The following is a 19,983-nucleotide window of genomic DNA, read 5'->3' on the forward strand; positions in this document are numbered from 1 at the left end:
CCCTGGGTCTCCTCCTCACAGGCAGTGCTGGGAGCAGCAGCTACAGGAAAAGAAGGAACCGCCCAGCAGCCCGAGGGCTGGGCATCGTTCCTCCCTCTTCAGGTGCGGTGGGTGCATGGAGGCGGGAGTGGGAACGGGGGGACCCCCAAATGCTGAGCTCTTATGCTTTGTAAGCTGAGGCAAGCGATGGACATTTATGTATCCAGAGTGAGCTCGGACAGAGGAGCCGGACTGACCTCTGTCATCTACCCCCAGACCCCCCAAAGCCCAGCCAAGTGGAGTCTTGACTCTCTCCAAGTGGAACATAGTGGACAACTCACAAAATGGCTTGATTTCAGATGTTTGGGATCAACCGAGAATATGTTTATTTAAAAGCAATTTAAATATTTAAAAAAGTAGAAATTAACACATACAGTACTGAGAAATGGTCACATTAAATACATGTGAAACGACAAGCGTACTGATGTCTGGTGGTAACATCCAGGTGAGGGTCTGGAATTTGCCTCGTGGCACTATGGGATTCCTACACGACATGTAGAGGTTCTAGGCAATAAAAAAATAAATAGCAATTGCTGTTCAACAGTAAAATAAGACACAGACTATTTGCAGAATGTAACTTTCCCTTCTGGGGGAAAAAAAGAACTAATTAACTATTTTTTTTTTCATAAGGTTCCATACCTTCAAAATACTATATCATGTACAAAACTGCAGATTTGCAGTGGCTCACTGAGTTTAAGAACAGTATCAGATTCACACTCGACCAAGATCCCCAAAGGCATTCCTACCTGGCTTTCCTATGTCCCACAGTAAGCTGGATTAGGGGGATCTCAAATTCCTCAGGGAAAACAAAAACAAAACCAGAGGTGGGGGAGAAGGTATTAAAAAAATGCATTTGTGTAAGTGATCTCAAAAGAAGAAAAAGAACAGACAATGACTCCATGTAATTTTAGACATCGAGGTTTTGAGTTTTTTAGAAAACCAGTTTATTTTGATATCAGCTGAAAATACTGTAGGCCACAGAAACAAATAGTTCTTTAATGCAACTAAAAATGTGTACTTGAATGAACCAGGACTCTAGCTCACTTCGGATGGCGACTTCCTGTCCCGACACCAGTGCGGCCAGTAAGCAGGGCTGCACTCGCCCGGCCGCCTGCCACCACCACTCTCGCCTTCTGTGTGGGGCTCTTGGGGTACCCCCCTGCCCAACCACCCCACCCTGGGCGGCAACTGCTTCAACTCACTTTCCAGGAACAGCTGAGAAGTTGTGTTGCAGGTCTGTCATGCAAGGTTTACTTATTAGGTGGTTATTCCAAGTTTTCGTAGTACTCACTTAAGCAGAACTAAATGGATACTCACTGAGCACGGAGACTCTATTAAGGAGGGCTTTTCCTAGGGGTTCGGTGGGATGTTGTGCTTCTGTGAAATGAACCTTTCTCTCTTACTGCCGAGGTCAAGGGCTTAGTAGGATTAGCTTTCTGTGTGGCAGCCCACAGAGCCGTGTAAGCGAACGTGACACCAGAAGGCCCCGGGGGTCTTGGAATCAAGAGGGCAGCCCTGCTGCGCAGGGAGGTCAGCTGTGTTCTTGGCAAAGTCCGGGGCCGGCGTTCTAGCGGTCAGACAGACGGATGGGGCCCGGACGGGCGGACACGGAGGGAGACCCGCTCACAGCGCCTGGCTGAGAACTGGCCTGACCATCACGCGTCCACGGCACCGAGTGTGAGGCTGGCAGGCTCGCCGGCCACGGGGGCAGAGCCGGGAGCGCGGAGCGAGGAGAGGAGGCGTCAGCACCGGGATTCTGCGGCAGCGGAACGGCGTGAGGGGCCGACGTTCAAATTCCGTCATCTTCGCGAACCATCTTGTCACGCATTTGAACTGATCAAGGAAAAAACTAAGAAAATAATTTAAATTGATGTGTTCGGGGCTTTAACACAGGCGAAGGACGCTAATCAGAAGAGGAGATGGAACTTCACGCTCTGAGAAAGCCGAATGACTGGTTAGAAACAGATATTGTTGCAATCTTATAATTTCTGCTTTAATGGCGATCAAGTTAAAAAATGTACAGTTCCACTTGTCCATACTATTCCTTTATAAAAGGCAGATTTCGGGTAAGCTTCTAAATGCATGCATAATGTAGAGGCTAATGCTTCCTGGCGGTCCTCAGTTCCTGAAAGTTGAGCTTCTTCAGGTGTGTTCTAAGCTTTTGTCAAAATAGTCGTGAAGGATATGTTATTTTTGCATAATGAGGTAATATCTCAGGGGCGGGCACGCCTCACCAGAAGACCTTATACACCCACCTGGCCTAACTGCGCGAGGCTGCGGGACCGGAAAATGCCACCAAAGGGGTCGGGTCGGCGAATCTTTTGCTGAAGGAATAACACTTACACTGAACCGAGCACTTCTCTGTAATAAACACCAACGTCGGTTTTTGTAGCTGTAAACTGTGTACACAGATCAGCTATAGGCTGGTCTGTCCTGGACTAGAAGTCTCGCCTGGAGAACAGAGCCCACCTCTCTGCTACTGTCGCGTTTGCAGTAACACAGCTGAGAACACTGTTGCGTTAGGAACAGAGTCGATTCCCTGCCTTTCCACGGTTGCTGGAGACCACTCTTATGGGCAAAGCCAGCAGTTCCGAGATTCCTGGTTTCGTCTGTCTGCCGGGAAAGCAGCACAGAGGTGGGCGTGCTAGGTGGCCAGGGGGGCGGACCAGTACGGCGCGCCGGGTCCCAGGGCCCCCGACACCGGCGAGCGCAGACGCCCCCCGGGTATTTACAGCACACACCACGGCCCTCCTGAGGTGGCGCTTCCGGAGTCTCTCTTCTGTAACAGCAGCTATATACACACGTGTGCACGGGGTTACGTGGAGGCGGCGGTCTCGCATGACGATGTGGACAATCTTAATTAAGGTTCTGCTTTTTGCTAGTCGGACAGGATGTGAACAAAGGACACCGGAAAGACCCCCTTCCTTTCAGGCTGTCCTTCAATGTGCCCAATCTGTAGGGAGAAGAGAGAGTTGTCAGGCTGGAGGCAGCCGGCAGCTGCCCAGTGACAAGCCCTGTGGCTCACAGTCCCCGTGGACTCGGCCCACAGGCCTGGGGTGGAAGGCGCGGACCCTCCCCCGCCCTCTGGGGGACCACACACAATCGCAGAACAACAACAGAAGGTGCGGCCCACTCCACGCACACGCGGCCGCCCCGTGAGGACGCCCTTCCTGGGACCCTCGTCTTATACCCGGGGTGTCCATGGCCCGCCCCCCAACCAGGTGGAGAGCCTGCCCGTGGTCTCCCACAGGGCACAACTCGAGTCCGAGCTCGTCACCCAGGGCACAACTGTCTCTCTGCTGAGCGACCTCGGACAGGCCTTGCGGGCCTCTTGCCTGGAAGATGGGGCTAAAATACCCTTTCCTCTCAGGCCTGCGGTGAGATCGCACAGTCACCAGTCACCCAGGTGGGAAGGGCTGCTCTGGACCGAGCTTGTTTCCTGGTTGCTGTGGGGGAAGGAGACGGTGAGGGCAGCTCTACCATCTGCTGCCCGAGCCTGTGCCACAGTCTCCCAGGAGAACTTGCCAGTGATCTCAGACCAACACTCATTGCAGGACAGAGAATCCCACCGCGAGCCTTCCACAGAAGGAGCAGGGCGTGCACGCTGGCTTCAAACGACGAGCGCAGAGAGAGGAGGGCGGCCGGAAGAGGGGCCAGGCCAGCTCTCATCCCCACCCACAAACCCCCGCGGCGCCCACGGCGGCTGCAGCAGGAGCTGTGGGCTAACCTGGCTGCTCCCTCCATCTCCCAGCTCTGTGACCTTGGGCCACCACTGGGCTACTGGGCGCGCTCTTCTTGAGGGTGGAACGGGCTGCAGACCTGGCTTCCCCGGCTCAGGGGGCCTCACTCCCTTGGTGTCCTGCACGTGAGCGGGTTTTGTGACTCGGAAGTCAGTGGAGGCAAGGGCAGCGTTGCTTTGTCTGGCTTGGCAGACGTGCTGCCGGCACACAGAACTCCCACTGAGCATGACGCTAGAGGCACCAGTGAGAACTTTCCACTTACTCCCTCTGGGTCCTCTGCTGTCGTCACTGGTGTCTTAGCAAAGGATCTGATCACTACCTGCTTATGACAATATCAACGTATCCCCAAATGAGTTCTTGGGACACCTTTGTGAGGCAGGGTTACTCCTGTCCCATTTCTGAGCAGGAAACAGCTGACAGAAGGAACAAGCCTTAGCCACGGCCACAGAACGACTCAGGGACTTGCCCTGGGGTCTTCCGGGCCATCTCCTTGTCATGTCTCCAAGATGGCTCTTGAGCAGGCCCAACTCTAACGGAAGAGGGAGGAAAGGCCACAGGGCCACCGCCAGCACGTCTGTCCCCGAGAGAGAGGGAGCAAGAGGCCTCATCACTTCCTTCGGGGCATCTCTGCTTCAGCACCTGCAAATTCCAGGCCCGTAATGCTGTTCACCCAAGCATCCCTGGCTTCCACCCACCAGAGGCTCAGGGCAGCCCCCTCCGGTCCTGACAATCGAAATTCCTCCCACACGGCCAAAGGTCCCTGGAGGGCAAAACTGCCCCTGCCTGAGAGCCGCTGCTTTGGTACAAGTAGAATCCCTATGGCTGTGACCAAGAGTCTGGAGGCATTCTCCAGGCCCAAAGGTACATGCACACCTGTACGTGTGTATACGTGTGTGTACGTGTACATGTTAAGTATGCATGTGTGTTTCTGGGCCAGCGCGGGCTCTGTGGGCTGAGCTATGAACCACAGGTCCCTTTGGGCTGGTGGCACACAGGCTGCCAAGGAAGCAGCGTCTCCACACCGATGCTGGGAAGCTCTCAGCCAGGAGAGAAGTAAGACCACCACCCACGACGCCTCTGGCCCGCGGGCTATCCCAGGAGCCTTACTCCGGACATAGACTGAACAGCACAGACCCGTGGGGCCGCGCTTCTCATCACTGAGAATTTGCAAATGGCCACTGCGTGAGGACCACGAGGCCTTTCCTTCCAGACACCTGAGCAGCAGGTTTTTTTTTTCTTTTTTTTTCTTTTTTTTTTTTTTTTTTAAGATTTTTTTTTTTTGTTTGGGGGAGAGACAGTGAGAGAGAGTGCATGAGAGGGGAGAAGGTCAGAGGGAGAAGCAGACTCCCCATGGAGCTGGGAGCCCGATGTGGGACTCGATCCCGGGACTCCAGAATCATGACCTGAGCCGAAGGCAGTCGTTCAACCAACTGAGCCACCCAGGCGCCCATGGGCAGCAGGTTTTAATGTAAAAGGGATTGTTACAGGTATTTTTCGCTTACTCCTCTAAAATCAAGAGGAAGGTGTCACGCCCCACTTGACAAAGACAGAACGGCAGGCTGGGTGAAGGAGCCCGAGGCCGGCACGGAAGGCGGAGAGCACGGAAGGCGGAGAGCACTCAGGCCCCGAGAGGATTCGGAGTCTTGACTGCCTGCTCCCAGCTGCGTGCTTAGCCCTCCCGAGCTCCTGTCTCACATCTGAGATGGCCGGAAATGCCCGTGGCTCACAGGCTGTGTGAACACGAGGGTCGACCACACGCACACGTTAGTTCGCCCGACCCCATCTCAAAGCCCCGCGGCTGTGCGTCTAGCACGACCGCGGTAGGGGAGGACCGCCGCCGAGGACGCTGGAGGGGGGCGGGCGCCCGGCCGGGTACGTACCCACCACTCCTGGTCCTCCTCCCCTGTGACGACAATCACTTCCCCCTCCATGAAGGTGAGCTCATCGTCATTGTCCGCCTGGCAGTCGTAGATGGTCTTCACTCGCCTCACCTTGTTTTTCCCCTTGAAGACAGAAGCGGGGCGTTAGTGGGAGGAAAGGACACACCGACCTTGGGTGTCACCTCACTGAGCCTCAATTTCTCCTCTGTCAAGGGGGAGGCCTGTCCGCCAGGAGCCCAGGAGCTGTGTGCTCCCTCTCTCTTCCCGAGCACTAGGACGGAGCCTGGCGTCGGGAGGGCCCGCTGCCCATCATGTTCACAGGCAAACCGCGGGTGGGGATGGAGATCCCGCCTCCCCAAAACCCCCGAGGCTCCCTGCCCTCCCCACCCCCGAGAACAGCTTGCAGAGATGACAGCAGAGTCTAAAAATGGATTTGGGAAACATGATGTAAAGAGAAATGTGCAGCTTCTGCATACTGAATGCACAGCATAAACAAATTTCTCAGTCCCCTCGCGGAAGTACGAAGTCAGCACATGCTGGTTAAACAGGGCGGCGGCCCTGGGCGGGAGGATCCCAGGCAGTTCCCCGAACTGTTCTAATTTGTGATCAGTTTTCACTTGTGCTTTTATCTGTTGGGACTGCTGGTTCTTTGCGAGTAGGAAGATGGAAACAGAGAAATCTTCTTCTAGAGGTTTTTGGAGCCCAGCTCATTCAGTAATTAGTATGAAAAAAAGCAAGCTGTGTCTCTCTGTGCCCCGGTGTCTCGCTCAGTGCCCTGCTCATTTCTGCAGCCTGTCCCGGGAAGTGCTGGCTCGAGGGACTGCAGCTGTGCGAGGCTTAGTGGCCTCAGCTCCAAGGCCCTCAGGGGCTCCTTGATCATGGGGAGGATTCGATGAGGGCATAAAACCACGGTCAAGTGCAGAGCCTGAGCCGGCATCTTGCACAAGGCCATCTGGGGCGCCGGGACTCTGCTCTCCCATGGCAATGCTATTTTTATAACGAGCCAGGGCAGAACTGTTGTGTGTGTGGGGGGTGCCTTTTGGTTCTCACCGACCGTGCTCCTCAGCCTGGGACACCAGGGCCCTTGCTGGGTTGCAGAAGACGGCAGGACCAATGACCACTGAATCCTCTGGCCCGGAGAACTAAGTCATGGGCCCAGGTGCCGCAGCGAGCGCAGGTCGTGAAACCTGCCTGCGGGAGTCCGGCACTCACGTCTCTCGCCATGGGGCTCGGGCCTGCCACACCGCGGAACCCTGGCTGGGGCGCAGGCCCTCCCTCCAGGTTTCGGAGTGTGGCAGAGTCTGCCAAAGCCTCAGAACTGGCCTCTACCCACCGTGTTGATTTTCCTGGGCAGTGGTACAGGCGTCTCAGGCAGGGTGGGCGTGAGGTCAGTGGCATCTTCGGACGCTTGCTTTTGGATGGCATCTCGGGACTGCACGTTTGGGGAGAGATCTGCCGGGTGTGACTTCTGGGTGACGTCGGGGGGCTGCTGGGCCTTGGGGGACACCTCTCCAGTCTGGGACTTCGCCAGCAGGTCTCCCAGCTGCGGTTTGGGAGGCAGGTCCTTCATCTGCGGCTTGGGAGGTAAGTCTGCCAGCTGGGGCTTGGGGGGCAGGTCGCCCAGCTGGGGCTTGGGGGGCAGTTCTCCTGGCTTCGGTGGCAAATCTCCGATTTGGGGTTTGGGAGCCAGTTCCGTGGGCTTCGGCGGCAGGTCTCCGGGTGGTGGCTTCTGTGGTAACTCTGCCAACGGCGATGACTTCTGGAAGATCTCGGCTGGGATGTTGGCTTTGTCCAGGGAGAGGTGATGGCTGGTTTCTGTTTTCCTTAGTGCCACTGTGGGAAGCAAGCGCAGAGAGGGAGGTCTCCAGAGGGGCCCCAAGGCAGGGAAGTGCTGCCCTCTACTGTGGTCACCGGGAGGACGGGGCCCGGTGGCGGTGGGGTGCGTGTGTAGTGTGTGCCCGCTCCAGGGCGAGACCCAAGTGCACAGGTGTGCAGTGCCCGTTCTTAGAGGAAAAAAGCTGGAAGCCTGGAAGGCGTCCACATGACCATATGTGATTTCATGCCTCAGTTACCTAGGAACGGGATATCCAAACTAATCCAGAACTAAAAAAAAAAAAAAAGACTGGAATACAAACAGGTTACAGAAAATTAGACATATAGAGTTAGGTTTTCCACAAAACTACAACCTAAACATAGCCATTTACAGTAATGTCCCGTAATTCCTTCTGGACTCTTGCACACAATTTCCATAGACAGAACTGTGATCTGCTTTTATCTATATACTGCTTATTTGTCAGGTCAGTAAAATTCCTCTAATGGCAATAGATAATTTTTTTAAAGATTTTATTTATTCATAAGACAGCATGAGCAGGGGGAGGAGCAGAGGGAGAAGGAGAAGCAGGCTCCCCACTGAGCAGGGAGCCCAATGTGGGGCTCGATCCCAGGACCCTGAGATTATGACCTGAGCCGATGGCAGACGCTTGAGTGACTGAGCCACCCAGGGAGCCAGCAGTACATAATTTTTAATGTTGCATTCTGTCCCATTCCGTAGCTGTATCAGAATTTAAATTCCCCATGTCTCTGGGATTTCCATACTACATACGAGGTCAAAGGTCTCTCCTCTCGCCACCTCCGCCACCCCGCTGAGGAATCTCTGCTCCACTTTGGCGATACAGCCACACCTACTTAGGAAACCCTACACCAGATTACAACACAGACTTTGTAACTTTGTTTCTTGTGCACTTACTATGTTCCAGAGACTGTGGGAGGCAGGTCCTCCCTATTCCCTGTACGGCCACGGTGTCAGGATTCTAGTTTGTGGAACCATTCCCACAGCTCTTGGCACAGCTCTATCGGTGGGACCTAGGACACTGAAGACAGGTCTCCAAGCCCAGCTCCACCATATGCTTGATTTGCTGTGTGATCTTGGGTAAATGACACAACCTCCCTGTGCCTCACCTTCCTTATTTCTAAAACAGGAATTAAGAATTTGCCAACAGGCCCTGGCAGGCTCTAAGTATCCTCTAAGGGTATTATCACTACTGTAAGGCAGGGTTCTTTGAGGCCAGGACTCATATTTTTACTTATCCTTGGAACACTGGCTCCTGGTATGCACAGAGGCCAAGCATATCGTCTGCATTCAGCAAGGAAACAGCTGACTGAGGCACACTGAGTAAGTCACACTAAGAATTGTATTCTGGAAGTACAATACATTCAGAAAGATACTCTTACAGTTTACTATGAACAACAAAACAAAACAAAAAGTAAAGATGAACCCCAGGGCTGGCAACCGTCACAAGCTGCCCTGTGGCTGCTTCTGCTCATGGCCTGCTCAGCCACGTCCCAGCGCACAGGCTGGCCCTTGACCTTCAGCTGACAGGGCTCAGCTCAAGGAGTTCAAGCAAGCCAGAGTCCTCTCTTGCAAGTCACACACGGGGTAAAGGCCAAGTCTGAGGCAGCAGTGAGAGGGGCTGGGGAGCTTCCCGAGGCGGCGGGGCTGGCCAGCCTTGCTGTGCACCCCTCATGGGGGAACAGAAACTGTAAGCGCCAGGCGGATGCAACCCCAAGACATTCGAGTCTGGTTCGAGGAACTGGTTCTTTAGGAGGGACGGGAGCCAAGCAATGCGATGCTTGTGGCCCAACGTGCGGCACGGCGCCGTTCACAGCGGACAAGCTGCGCTCCATGTGGCTGCGGGATGACAGGGTCCACCTAACACTTCACAGCACCAGCCAGCAGAATACCGTGCAGCCAGTGAAAGCTGTTTGTGATGGAAGATGTTTCTGATGTATTATGTCAAAAAAACACGCCCCCCCCCAATCAAAACCTAAAACAAAAAAAGTACAGTAAAAAAGATATAAACTAATCGAGTATGTTGGGTGATATGACAGGTGGTTTGTATTTTTCTTCTCTTCTCTTTGATTGTTATTTTTTAAAATCTTCTACAATGAATACATGTGGTTTTATAATAGGGAGAAACAAAATAAGAGAATTTCTCCTCTAGGGAAGCTTGCCCAACCTTTGGCTGTTCCTTTTCCAATCTGGTTTTATGTTTTCCCCTTTCCAATTAAAAGTCCTTCTGACCCTCCTACACTGTTGGTGGGAATGCAAGTTGGTGCAGCCACTCTGGGAAACACTCTGGGAACAGAGGTTCCTCAAAAAGTTGAAAGTAGAGCTACCCTATGATCCAGCAATTGTACTATTGGGTATTTACCCTAAAGATACAAATGTAGTGATCCCAAGGGGCACATGCACCCGAATGTTTATAGCAGCAATGTCCACAATAGCCAAACTATGGGAAGAACCTAGATGTCCATCAGCAGATGAATGGATAAAGAAGATGTGGTATATATATACAATGGAATACTATGCAGCCATCAAAAGAAATGAAATCTTGCCATTTGCAACAACGTGGTGGAACTAGAGGGTATTACACTGAGTGAAATAAGTCAATCAGAGAAAGACAATTATCATATAATCTCTCTGATATGAGGCATTTGAGAGGCAGGGGGGGGCTTGGAGGATAGGGAAGGAAAAAATGAAACAAGATGCGATCGGGAGGGAGAGAAACCATAAGAGACTCTTAATCTTATAAAATAAACTGAGGGTTGCTGGGGGTTGGGGTGGCTGGTGATGGACGCAGGGGAGGTGTGTGCTGTGCTGAGTGCTGTGAAGTGTGTAAACCTGGCAATTCACAGACCTGTACCCCTGAGGCAAATAATACATTATATGTTAATAAAAATGATTAACCAAAAAAAAAAAAAAAAAAAAAAAGTCCTTTCTGAACTGCCTCTTTAACTCTGAAGGAATGACAGGCAAACTTGCCCCCAAACTGGATCACAGTGTCAGTGTCACTGCTGGAGTGGGACCCATTAGGAATAAGAAAGAGACGCTGGGCAGGGCCTCTTTCTGGGTGTCATGTGCAGGCCGGCAAGGGCGCGAGGCCGTGAGGGAAGGGTGGGGGGAGGCTCGGGTCCTGTTCACTGAGAACACAGAAGCCAAGTCACTTGGAGGACAACAGAGAAGGTGTGAAGGAGACGAGGGCAGGGCAAGGGCGAGGCAGAGGGCCCAGCAGAGGGAGGGCAGCAGGCAGCCTCGGAGGACTGCGTGAGCTCAGGAGTCAGGAAGCAGAGCGGAGCTGCCGTCCGGACTCTGGTTCTCCAGCCCGGAGCTGGTCAAGAGAGCAGAACCGGCCCACGAGGCGTGTGGAGGAGGACAGTGTTAGGAGAGGCGCCTGCTTACGAACCAGTGCGGGACGGTGAGAATGACAGCAGCCATGGGGGTGAGCTGCTGCGCTAAGAACTGCTGCGGTTCGGGAGCAGGCTGAAGGCAGCTGGACAGGAAGGTGGAAGGAATCAGGGGTCGCGCGTGACCAGTGGGGGAAGAGCACAGGGCTGACTCGGGGCAGACTGCTGACAGCGGGCACAGTGCCCCGAAAACACTCCAAACTTCTCTGGGATCAGGACAGCCCTTTGGGCAGAGGTTAGAAGAGGAAAACAATGACTTGAGATAAAGACTCAGTAAATCCAGGGAAAGCTTCCTTTGTGTTCCACGAGAATGCACTGACAGCCACCTGGGACTCTCTCATTGTACTACACAGGAGCCCGGTCAGTGCACTGCCAAATACGCCACTTTCCCAAAGACCCGGGGGAGGGGTGGGTCCCAGCTTCCCATGGTGAATCCCTAACTTTGACTTCTGGGGACAAAGTCTTGCTGTAGGCCCGGAAACCCATGGGACGGGCGCGAGGCCCTTAAGCCTCCATCTGCCCTGTGGCCTTGCAGCCCTAAGCGAGGACGGATAAGGTGAACCAAAGGCGTCTGTGGGTGTTCTCAGCTCCCAAGCTGGAGCTGGCAACAAAGAAGAAGGAGCAGATAAGACAACGGACATGCTGGTCTTATGGATACAAAGCTCGATCTGGATTAAGGAAGATCTGCTCAAAGAACCGAGTGTCTTTGCTTGGCAGGGAAGCAGCATTTACAGACACTGCTTTCTTGTGCTTCTCAGAGCACGAGTATCTCTACTTTGCATGATGGATGCCATCCCAGCCAAGGATTTCTGTGCCATGGAAAGTGAGGGGCTTTCTGAAGCATGACCTCATTTCATCCTCACAAAACCTCACGAAGCAGGTATTCTTGCTCGTGTTTACGGGTGAGGAATCAGGCTTCAGGAACCTTCCGAGTCCCTGGCCCAGGCCACACGGTGAGTGGCAAAGCTGGTACTGGTTCCCAGGTCTCAGACTGTGCTTTGCAAGAGGAGAAGGAATGGTATCCCCAGACCCAGAGATGATAGCATATCTTCTAGAAAAGGACTGTGGTTTTTTGGGAAAAGTATAGCGTTTTCCTAATCACAAAAACTGAGTTTATAAATCTTTCTTTGTTGAATAGGTACTTATTGGGCACCTACCACATGCCAGATGCTGCTTTAGGCATCTGGGATTAAGCCATGAACTTAAGAGACAGAGACTGCTGTCCCCTTGGAGGGCACCATGACAGTCTAATTACGTGAACAAGAGAAAGAAATCTTACCTTTCTGAGGTAGTTTAGGAAGAACTCTTGGACCAAGGGCAGTCTTTGCAGAGCCGGTGCTAATTAATAAATAAAAATCATTCAGTATCTCAAAATGTTAAAATATCGCTAGTGATCTAATATTCAAGGAAATCACAGAGTTATGCTGAATTCTCTAAAAACCCTTTCAAAATTTCTTCAAGAAAAGATTACAGTCTGTTTTCCATAATTCAAAATTTGGCTGGGGAGGACCCAGGAAGGGGTGAACAGGCCAGCTCTAGGAATGACAAAGCCGCCACCTCCGCTCCTCAGGTAATGTCTGAGTGTCTGGCAGAGCATGATCGCAGAGGGCCACACCGACATCTGTCTCCACACAGGACACAATCTGCCACCCTAACTCTTGCCACCCCCCTGCCCCAGGTGAGGACACTGATGTCTGGGGACTTTCAGCAGAGGGTCCCAAGGCTGGCCAGGGGAGGAGCTTATAAATGGAGACCTCGTTCCGTTCATCGCCAGAGCGCAGGTGTCCTTGGGGGCACCAGAGCAGACAGTGTGGGTCTCAGACCTCCAGACTCTCCCCGAGCTTTCCCTCCTCTTGGAGCACTTACAAAACGAGTGGGGAAAAACACCCAAGTCTCGGGAACAGAAGTCCACCCCGTGGGGTCTGAATGATCCAATGCTCCCCCCACGCCCCTGCCTCCACCGATATGCCAGGGCTGCGGCGGGCACATGCGAGCCGGCTCCCGCGGTGCTCCTTCAGCAAGAGGCTGGAGCTATTCTCAGAGGACGCCAGGGCCCGGCAGCCCCAAGGACGCACAGCAGTCGAGCACCGGAGTCCTCTGTGCCAAGAGCGCCTCTGAATCTCCCGTCTGTCCTCTTCTGCCCTAGGGTGTCCCAAGGATTGGCTTTCCCCTCTTTGTCTCCTAACTGCCCTTAAAGGAACAGGGAAAGCCAAACCAACCCAACAAAACAGAGTCAAAGAAGCTGAAATGCACTTGCTGTCCCCTCCTAGCTGTCTCTCCTCAGCCCTCGTGAAACCCTACTGCCCCCAGACTATGGGACGTAAGGTCCCTGCGAAAACCCAAAGCTGAACCCGTTTGGCGCATGTTCTCAGGGAAGCACGCGTGTCGACTACTGACGGGAGCACGGCGGTGATTCCTGACCGAGGCCCTGGGCCAACAGCGGACGCCTGTGAGCCTGGGCCGCTTCCTGCACAAACGAACACGAGGCTGCCGCTGTGTGCACGTGTGTGTGTGTGTGTGTGTGTGTGTGTGTGTGTGTGTGCACGTGTGTGCATGCATGGGTGGCTTGATTCTCTTTAAAAAGCGTTTTGAAGCCACTCTCCATGTATCAGACACTCTCTCCCTCTGGAAGAAGACCCCAGAACTGCAGTCTGAGTCCCCCCACCCCCGCCCCGAGCTGGGTGGGAGGGGGACGGAGCGGGAATGATGGGCGGGACGTGAGGGGAAGCGATGTTGGGACGCGGAGGCGGAGGACCACTGGGCCGAGCCCAGCTCTGACATCTGCCACCACTTAACCTCAACTGTACAACGGAAGGAACAGTAATCGGTCTTTCTGACAAAGACGTGAAGACGAAGTAGGACAGCAGCATTAACATAAGTGGAGACTTTGTTTTGCTCTTTGATCAACTCTAGAAAGCAATCCCCCTACACCAGCTGACTCCTTCTCCCCGAGGTTTTGGGACTGGAAGTGGCTCTCTGTGTCTTTATCTCAGATCAGGCCTCTGGAGAAGTGTCTTTACACTGGGATTAGACAGATGTTGCCCACAGAAGATCTCCCAAAGCCAGCCCCCTGCTTCCATGAAAGGAGGGACGGTAGAGAGGCTGCTTTCAGCCTAGCTTAAGCAGATCTTACAAATGGGGGTCCTTGGAGAGTCCTATTTTTATGTCTGAAAATCTTTGGGCTGTCAGATCTCCCTGAGGACTGTTTTAACTCCCAAGTCTGTAAAAATGAGTCAAGAGTAACAAAACAAAGCTACTTAATTAAAAATTAAAAATACAGCCTCATTCTGGTAGACTCTGACATGCGGGAAGCGAGGCCTGTCCCCACCGGGAACCTGGAGGGAGCAGAGCCTGGCACTGGACACCCCAGCCTGCTGATGTGCCTGGACACAGTGGCTTGTCCCGGCGGGCCCCGAGGGCCAGGTGCACAGGCAGTATACGCTTCCTCTCCTCTCCCCATCAGCACCAGCTGGCAGGCCACACTTGGAATATGTTGCCATAACACCCGTTTCTAGAATTTCGAACAGCGAGCTGTGATCCCCGCCGAGGGAGAAAGGTGAAGGCAGCTTACCTCGATTGCTGAGACAGTCCCTCAAACTTGTTCGCGGTCTTACTTGATGACGACGGACCCACATCGTTACCTACAGGGAGACATCACACATCATGTTGCCTCTTCAGACAGGGAAGTGGAATGGCGCGACTTAGGACGAGGCAGACAGGCACCCTCTGGTTCCAAAAAGGAACCGGAAAGTTTCGAGCTACAACAGTATGCATTTGTAACTTTAAAACAAAACTAAGCACTGCTGTGGGCTCTGACAGTGTTTACTTTTTTTTTTTTTTAATTTTATTTTTTTAGCTATTCAACGACTATGTCGAGAAGGTGAGCAGCCTGCCCCCAGGCAAGGCCTATAAGATCACAGGACTTTGGGGATGTCCCCTTGGCTCAGGAACTTGTCCTTAGCTTGGGTGCAGGGAAAGAAGAGTAAAACCTCAAATTCACCCAGAGGCCGCATGCCGGGAGACAAGCCCTGGGAGCCAGACTCAGAATACACAACCATAAACTGTGTGTGTGGACGCTCTTCAGCAGGCTGGTGACAGCTGGCCGTCTGCGGGGCAAGACTCTTAGGCACTCTTGTCATCACTCCCTCAGACATTAGCATTTATTAAGCACCAACTAGGTACAAGGCTTGGATGGAGAGCAGGAGGCACCAAAGTAAATCAAATGTCACTGTTCTCGCCAAGCTTCTGATCCGGCCCAGGCAACGTGTGTACACAAGCGAGACTGACAGTACGGAATGAGGTCAACTGTGAACAGGGCTGGGTGCTATGGAAAGGAAACAGTGTCAAAACCCCACTAGTAAGAGGTGCAGGGAACGTCCTCTCTGCCCGACAGAGCACCCGAACGGCAAAGCACTTTCTAATGGGGAGGGGGGCAGCAAAACCGCGAACGTGTTCTTTGTCCAGGAGAAGGCAGGAAGACCGGTGAGGGGAAGTCCTGTGTGACCCATCCCACGGTGGGAGAAGCACACAGCCCCAGGCTGCCAGGAGCCCAGCTGTCTCTGGGACTCAGCTCATGTCCTTCCCCGCCCTTCAAAGGACTGCGGTGCGAAGTGCAGGCGTGCCCCTTCCTCCCCGGCCCGGACACCCACAGGATCCCCGGGGGGCCGTGGGGAAGGGGCTTGCTGACGAGAACCAGAGACGGGAGGGCAGGTGCAGAGGACAGGAGCGGCTGAAGCACCGAGCTCTGTACCCTACGTGCTGTCGGCCCCACAGCACCCGTGGCTGCCCAAGCGCTTCTCCCAACAGGAAGGACGGGCGTCATTATCCTCACTTTAAAGACGAAGCAACGCGGTGAAGGGCACTGGTGGCTGCAGGTCACACGGCCACCGATCTACTGGGAAGTCCTGACCGCGGGTCTACAGGCCTGTCGCTACCTGTCCTGCCGCCCCGATGGTGACGTCAGTAGCAGCCGCCACCGCTCCCTGAGTGTTTTCTCGGAGGGAGGTCCGGGGTAAGTATGTCACTGGGATCACGAGGTACTGAATCCAAGATGCCTCCCTGCTGTTTTTGAAGAAACACACAGAGCGGTACAGCGAAGCCCAGGGTCACGTGGCTGGTAGGGGTGAGAGCTGGGACACGGAGCCGAGGAGCCGGCCTCCGGGACCTGGACTAACCAGCCTTCTCACCGCTTGCCCCACGGACCCTCCCGGACAGGGAGAGGCTGGCGGAGGGCTAAGGCGGGGCTCCTGGACAGAGATTTCTGTAACTCTAGGACACACCCGCAGAAGAAACTAGCTCCACTGGTGTTACTCCGGCCGGTGATTTTCAAGTATAGCTTTATTTTAATAAGACCCTCCTCCGACCACCGGTCCATTTCCATGAGCCATCCCTGGTACTGACGACTCCTCCTGCAGCCTCGCAGGGGTCCTCCCCGCTACGAACGCCACTCACGGGGGCGTTTCTTTTCAGCAAGGTGTTTAGTGTGAGTCTTGGGGATTAGCTCTCATATCTCACATTTTGAAACTTCAATGAGCCGTAACAATGAACATGTCAAAGAAAATTCTACGTTAGGGTAAACCACTGCACCTGCTAATTCCCTTTCCACGTAGAAAACATTCCAAACCAGTGATTCTTAACCCTCTTACGTGCAGGATGGATTATGACACCACGTGGGCTGCAGAAGGCCCCTTGCTCCGTTTCCGGCCACCCACTCCAGTGTCACGCAGATGAGTGTGACAGATCACAGATCACCCCAGGGGCTGCGGTCTGACCCCGCAGCCCAGATGTCTGGGTCCTCCTTCAACCCTGCTCTCTGGCCACTCGAGTTGACTCTATTTCTCTCCAAAGACACTGTGTTTCTCTGCCTCCGTAACTGGCCCTCTGTCCGTTCTCTCTGCAACAGCAACCCCCGCCCCCCTCGCAGTGAACTCCTAGGCAACCTGCCAGGGGCCTCTCCAAAGCCAGCTTCTAGCCAGACTTGACCACCCCCTCCTCCCCGTCAGCTCACCACCGCTCATCACAGAGCAGTGGTCAAGAGCGCAGATTCCGGAGCCAGACAAGCCTGGGTTTGAACTCCAACCCTGCCATCACTCAGTGGGTACGAGTTTGGATTAAAATGCTTTTTCTACTAAGCCTCAGTCCCCTCACCTAGAAAATGGGAACAAAACAGGATCTACTCCGCCAGATGGGTATGAGCACCACAAAAGATAAACTATGGAGTGCAGACCACGGGGCTGTGCCGCAAGGAGCATGACACAAATGGAAACTATTACTCATAGCTCTCCGATGGAATGCAACAGAATGATGATGGTCTACTCACTGAACGAGCACCTCAAAGGCAGGCGCTGTGCCCTGGTCATCTTTATAACCTCACTTGCTAGCCCAGTCTCTGGCACACAGCAGCCACTGAGTTCCTGAGGAATGAAGTGAAGCACCACAGCACTCACTCATCTGCTTCTCTGCCCAGATTCATTCCCCCCACACCTGGGGGAAGGCCTTGGTGGTCAGCAGACAGGAAGGCCAGCAAGCTCATGGCTAGGCCAAGCCCATGTGCCACGCCTGGGAAGAAAAGTGTGACTTGGACACGTATCTGAAAAAAGGATAGTATTCAAGGGAGGAGTAAAAACATGGAAGCAGTTCAATCCCCTCTTCTCTCTTCATGCAACTTGGAAAAGAACTCCTGTGTCCAAAAGGTGTGTGTTAGCAGGATGCTGGGCCAGCAGGTGAGGAAGCCGTGGCCAAGACTTGGGGTCAGACATTGGGCCAAGAGTTTGTGGACAGACAGGAGGACACTGGCCCAGCAGCGAATGACACACAGGCTTCAGGACTGATCTGGAATAGTGGATCGATGCAGGAGCCTTGGAGTCTGAAGTGGGTTCACACACCAGCTCTGAAGTGAGCGGAACTGTGATTCTGAACAAGCCTCTGACTGCTCTGTGCTTCGGTTTCCTCACTGACAAACTACAGACAGTGAGTCTCTACCGTACACGACGGCTGTGACGGCTGAATACGATGACGGATGAGTGCCCAGGCCTGGTAGGTGTGAGATACTCTGCAAATGGTAGTAACCATCACTACTTTCTAGATAAGCATGCACACTGGGGGCGAGGTGAGTGGGAAGCAGAGAGCGGATATGAAAATTTACTGGGAAACCCAAGAAAAGGGAAGAGCAAGACACTTCTGTCCAGAGGCTCTTTTACAAACCAATACTGCTTCATGAGTCGATGTGCGTGCCTTGGATCAGACATTTCAAATGCTGAGCCTTTCACCTTAAGTTCTGGCCTTGAAAGAGAAGTGAACCAATCTGTGGTATAGTTTTTCATCAATTATTTGCTCTACAATTAAAAAAAAAAAAAAAGCTTATACAATTTTAAATCCCAGTGACCAAAGATAAGGAAAGTGATTTGCAGAGGTCATGTAGCCTGGGATGGGTAGAACCCAGATCAGAACCTGGGCTTCCAGAATGTTATTTTAGTGCATGTTATAGTGGCCTGTGGTGTGCTGTTGCCAGTTCTCTGAAATATCCAAGAGTAGCCCAGAGAACTGAGCTACTCTAAGATATTAATTATAAGACTCTCAAGTGTGAGAAGAGGGTAGATCTTAGGGTCACCACAAACTTGGTAATTAGATGTATTTTTTTCCTTTGCTCTTGCCTATAAGAATCTCAGTGTCAAATCTGTGGTCTATTTCCAGCCACTGTATGCGATCTTATTTACATATTTTGTGAAGAGATCACACTCCTGGACTTTTACTTCGTCACCTTTATTCTCCCTTTGTCCTCATTTTAAAATTAATTTTACTTAAATTGTTTTAAAATATGTGTTGGCCTATTATAAAAGTAGGTTATAAACAAATTATGTTTTTCCAAAAGTGAGATTTAATGACATGCCACTTGAAAAATCAAAGTCCCCATAGAACCGAAATCTGCCCATAAGCCTATTTGTTTTCTCATCCAAAGCCTGCCTTAGCAGTCTCCTGAGACAGATGGCTGACTTCATCACAGCAGCGGGACCGCAGTAATGCAAGGCCGGGGCTATTTCGGGTGCCGCAGACACGGTGCTGGCAGGGAGAAAGCCCCGAGTGGCCTTCCCCGTGCACCAGGGCTCTGTGCTGCCGATGGATGACGAGGCAGAGCCGGGAGGAGGGGACCTTCCTGCCCGGCTACCTTCTCCTCTCCTCACTTCATGGGTGAAGAAACAACTGTGGACATGGGGAACGGTCAAGACTCACAGAGCGATCATGTGCAGAACACAGCAGAGCACGGAGAGGAGAAGCGCAGGCTCTCCAGCTACACAGGCTGGGGACAGATCCCGGCTTCCCGAGTCCCAGCCATGGGAACTTGGGCAGGTGATCTAATCTTTCCATGTCTCAGTGTCCTGAACGTTGAGGTCCCAGCACTTCCAACTTTGTGGAACTGTGGTTAAGAATTAGATTAAGGACTGGGGCTCCTGGCTGGCTGGGTCGGGGATGCATGTGGCTCTTGATCTTGGAGGCTGTGAGTCTGAGCCCATTGGTTATAGAGATTACTTAAATAAAACTTAAAAAAAATAGCTAAGTACTATTAACTAGCCTAGCCCCATTTTACAGTTGGAGAAACTGAGGTATGGAACAATTCAAAATAACCACTGGAAGCCGCTGGGCTACCAAGTGGTAAGGACGACCAGAGTCTGGTATGGCACCGGTTCCACACTGGAGCACTCTGCCCTGACACAGACAGAGCACAACCCTTGAATGGAGTTCAGAACGCCCTGGGAAAGAGCTGCGCACAGAACCACCGCGGCAACCCCGTGCCACAGGCTGGGAGTGCGGTGGTGGCTAGACTGGGGAGGCCCCTTGAACAGGTCCCTCGAGAGCAGATCTTGAAGGATGACTAAGTATTAACACAGATGAGGAGAATATTCCAGGCTGAGGCACTTTCTGAGCAAAGGCTCAGATCTTAGAGGAAAGCACATGTGGTTTGGGACCCTGGTGTATTTATGTGGTGGGAATGCTGTGGGGAGGCGAGACCCTGGGCCAGCACAGAGGCTGTACCTGTACCACCGCCCCCCCCCCCCCCCCCCCCCCCCCCCCCCCCCCCCCCC

At 53.1% G+C, this 19,983-nt stretch overlaps 1 protein-coding gene across 2 annotated transcripts in view; it reads right to left on the minus strand.

Moving 5' to 3' along the window:
- Positions 1 to 347: 347 nt before the first annotated feature.
- Positions 348 to 19,983, minus strand: part of ASAP1 (ArfGAP with SH3 domain, ankyrin repeat and PH domain 1) — a 349,235-nt gene continuing 329,599 nt past the window's right edge. For both annotated transcript variants that reach the window (XM_059395173.1, XM_059395172.1), the window contains 5 exons: positions 14,475 to 14,544; positions 12,183 to 12,241; positions 6,993 to 7,492; positions 5,660 to 5,782; positions 348 to 2,992 (listed from right to left, as the gene is read on the minus strand). In XM_059395173.1, the coding sequence (XP_059251156.1) occupies positions 2,918 to 2,992; positions 5,660 to 5,782; positions 6,993 to 7,492; positions 12,183 to 12,241; positions 14,475 to 14,544 (827 nt within the window). In that variant the 3' untranslated portion in view covers positions 348 to 2,917. The remainder of the gene's footprint in view (positions 2,993 to 5,659; positions 5,783 to 6,992; positions 7,493 to 12,182; positions 12,242 to 14,474; positions 14,545 to 19,983) is intronic.

This window comes from Mustela nigripes, chromosome 3 (genome assembly GCF_022355385.1).
Source record: "Mustela nigripes isolate SB6536 chromosome 3, MUSNIG.SB6536, whole genome shotgun sequence".
Lineage (NCBI taxonomy): Eukaryota > Metazoa > Chordata > Mammalia > Carnivora > Mustelidae > Mustela > Mustela nigripes.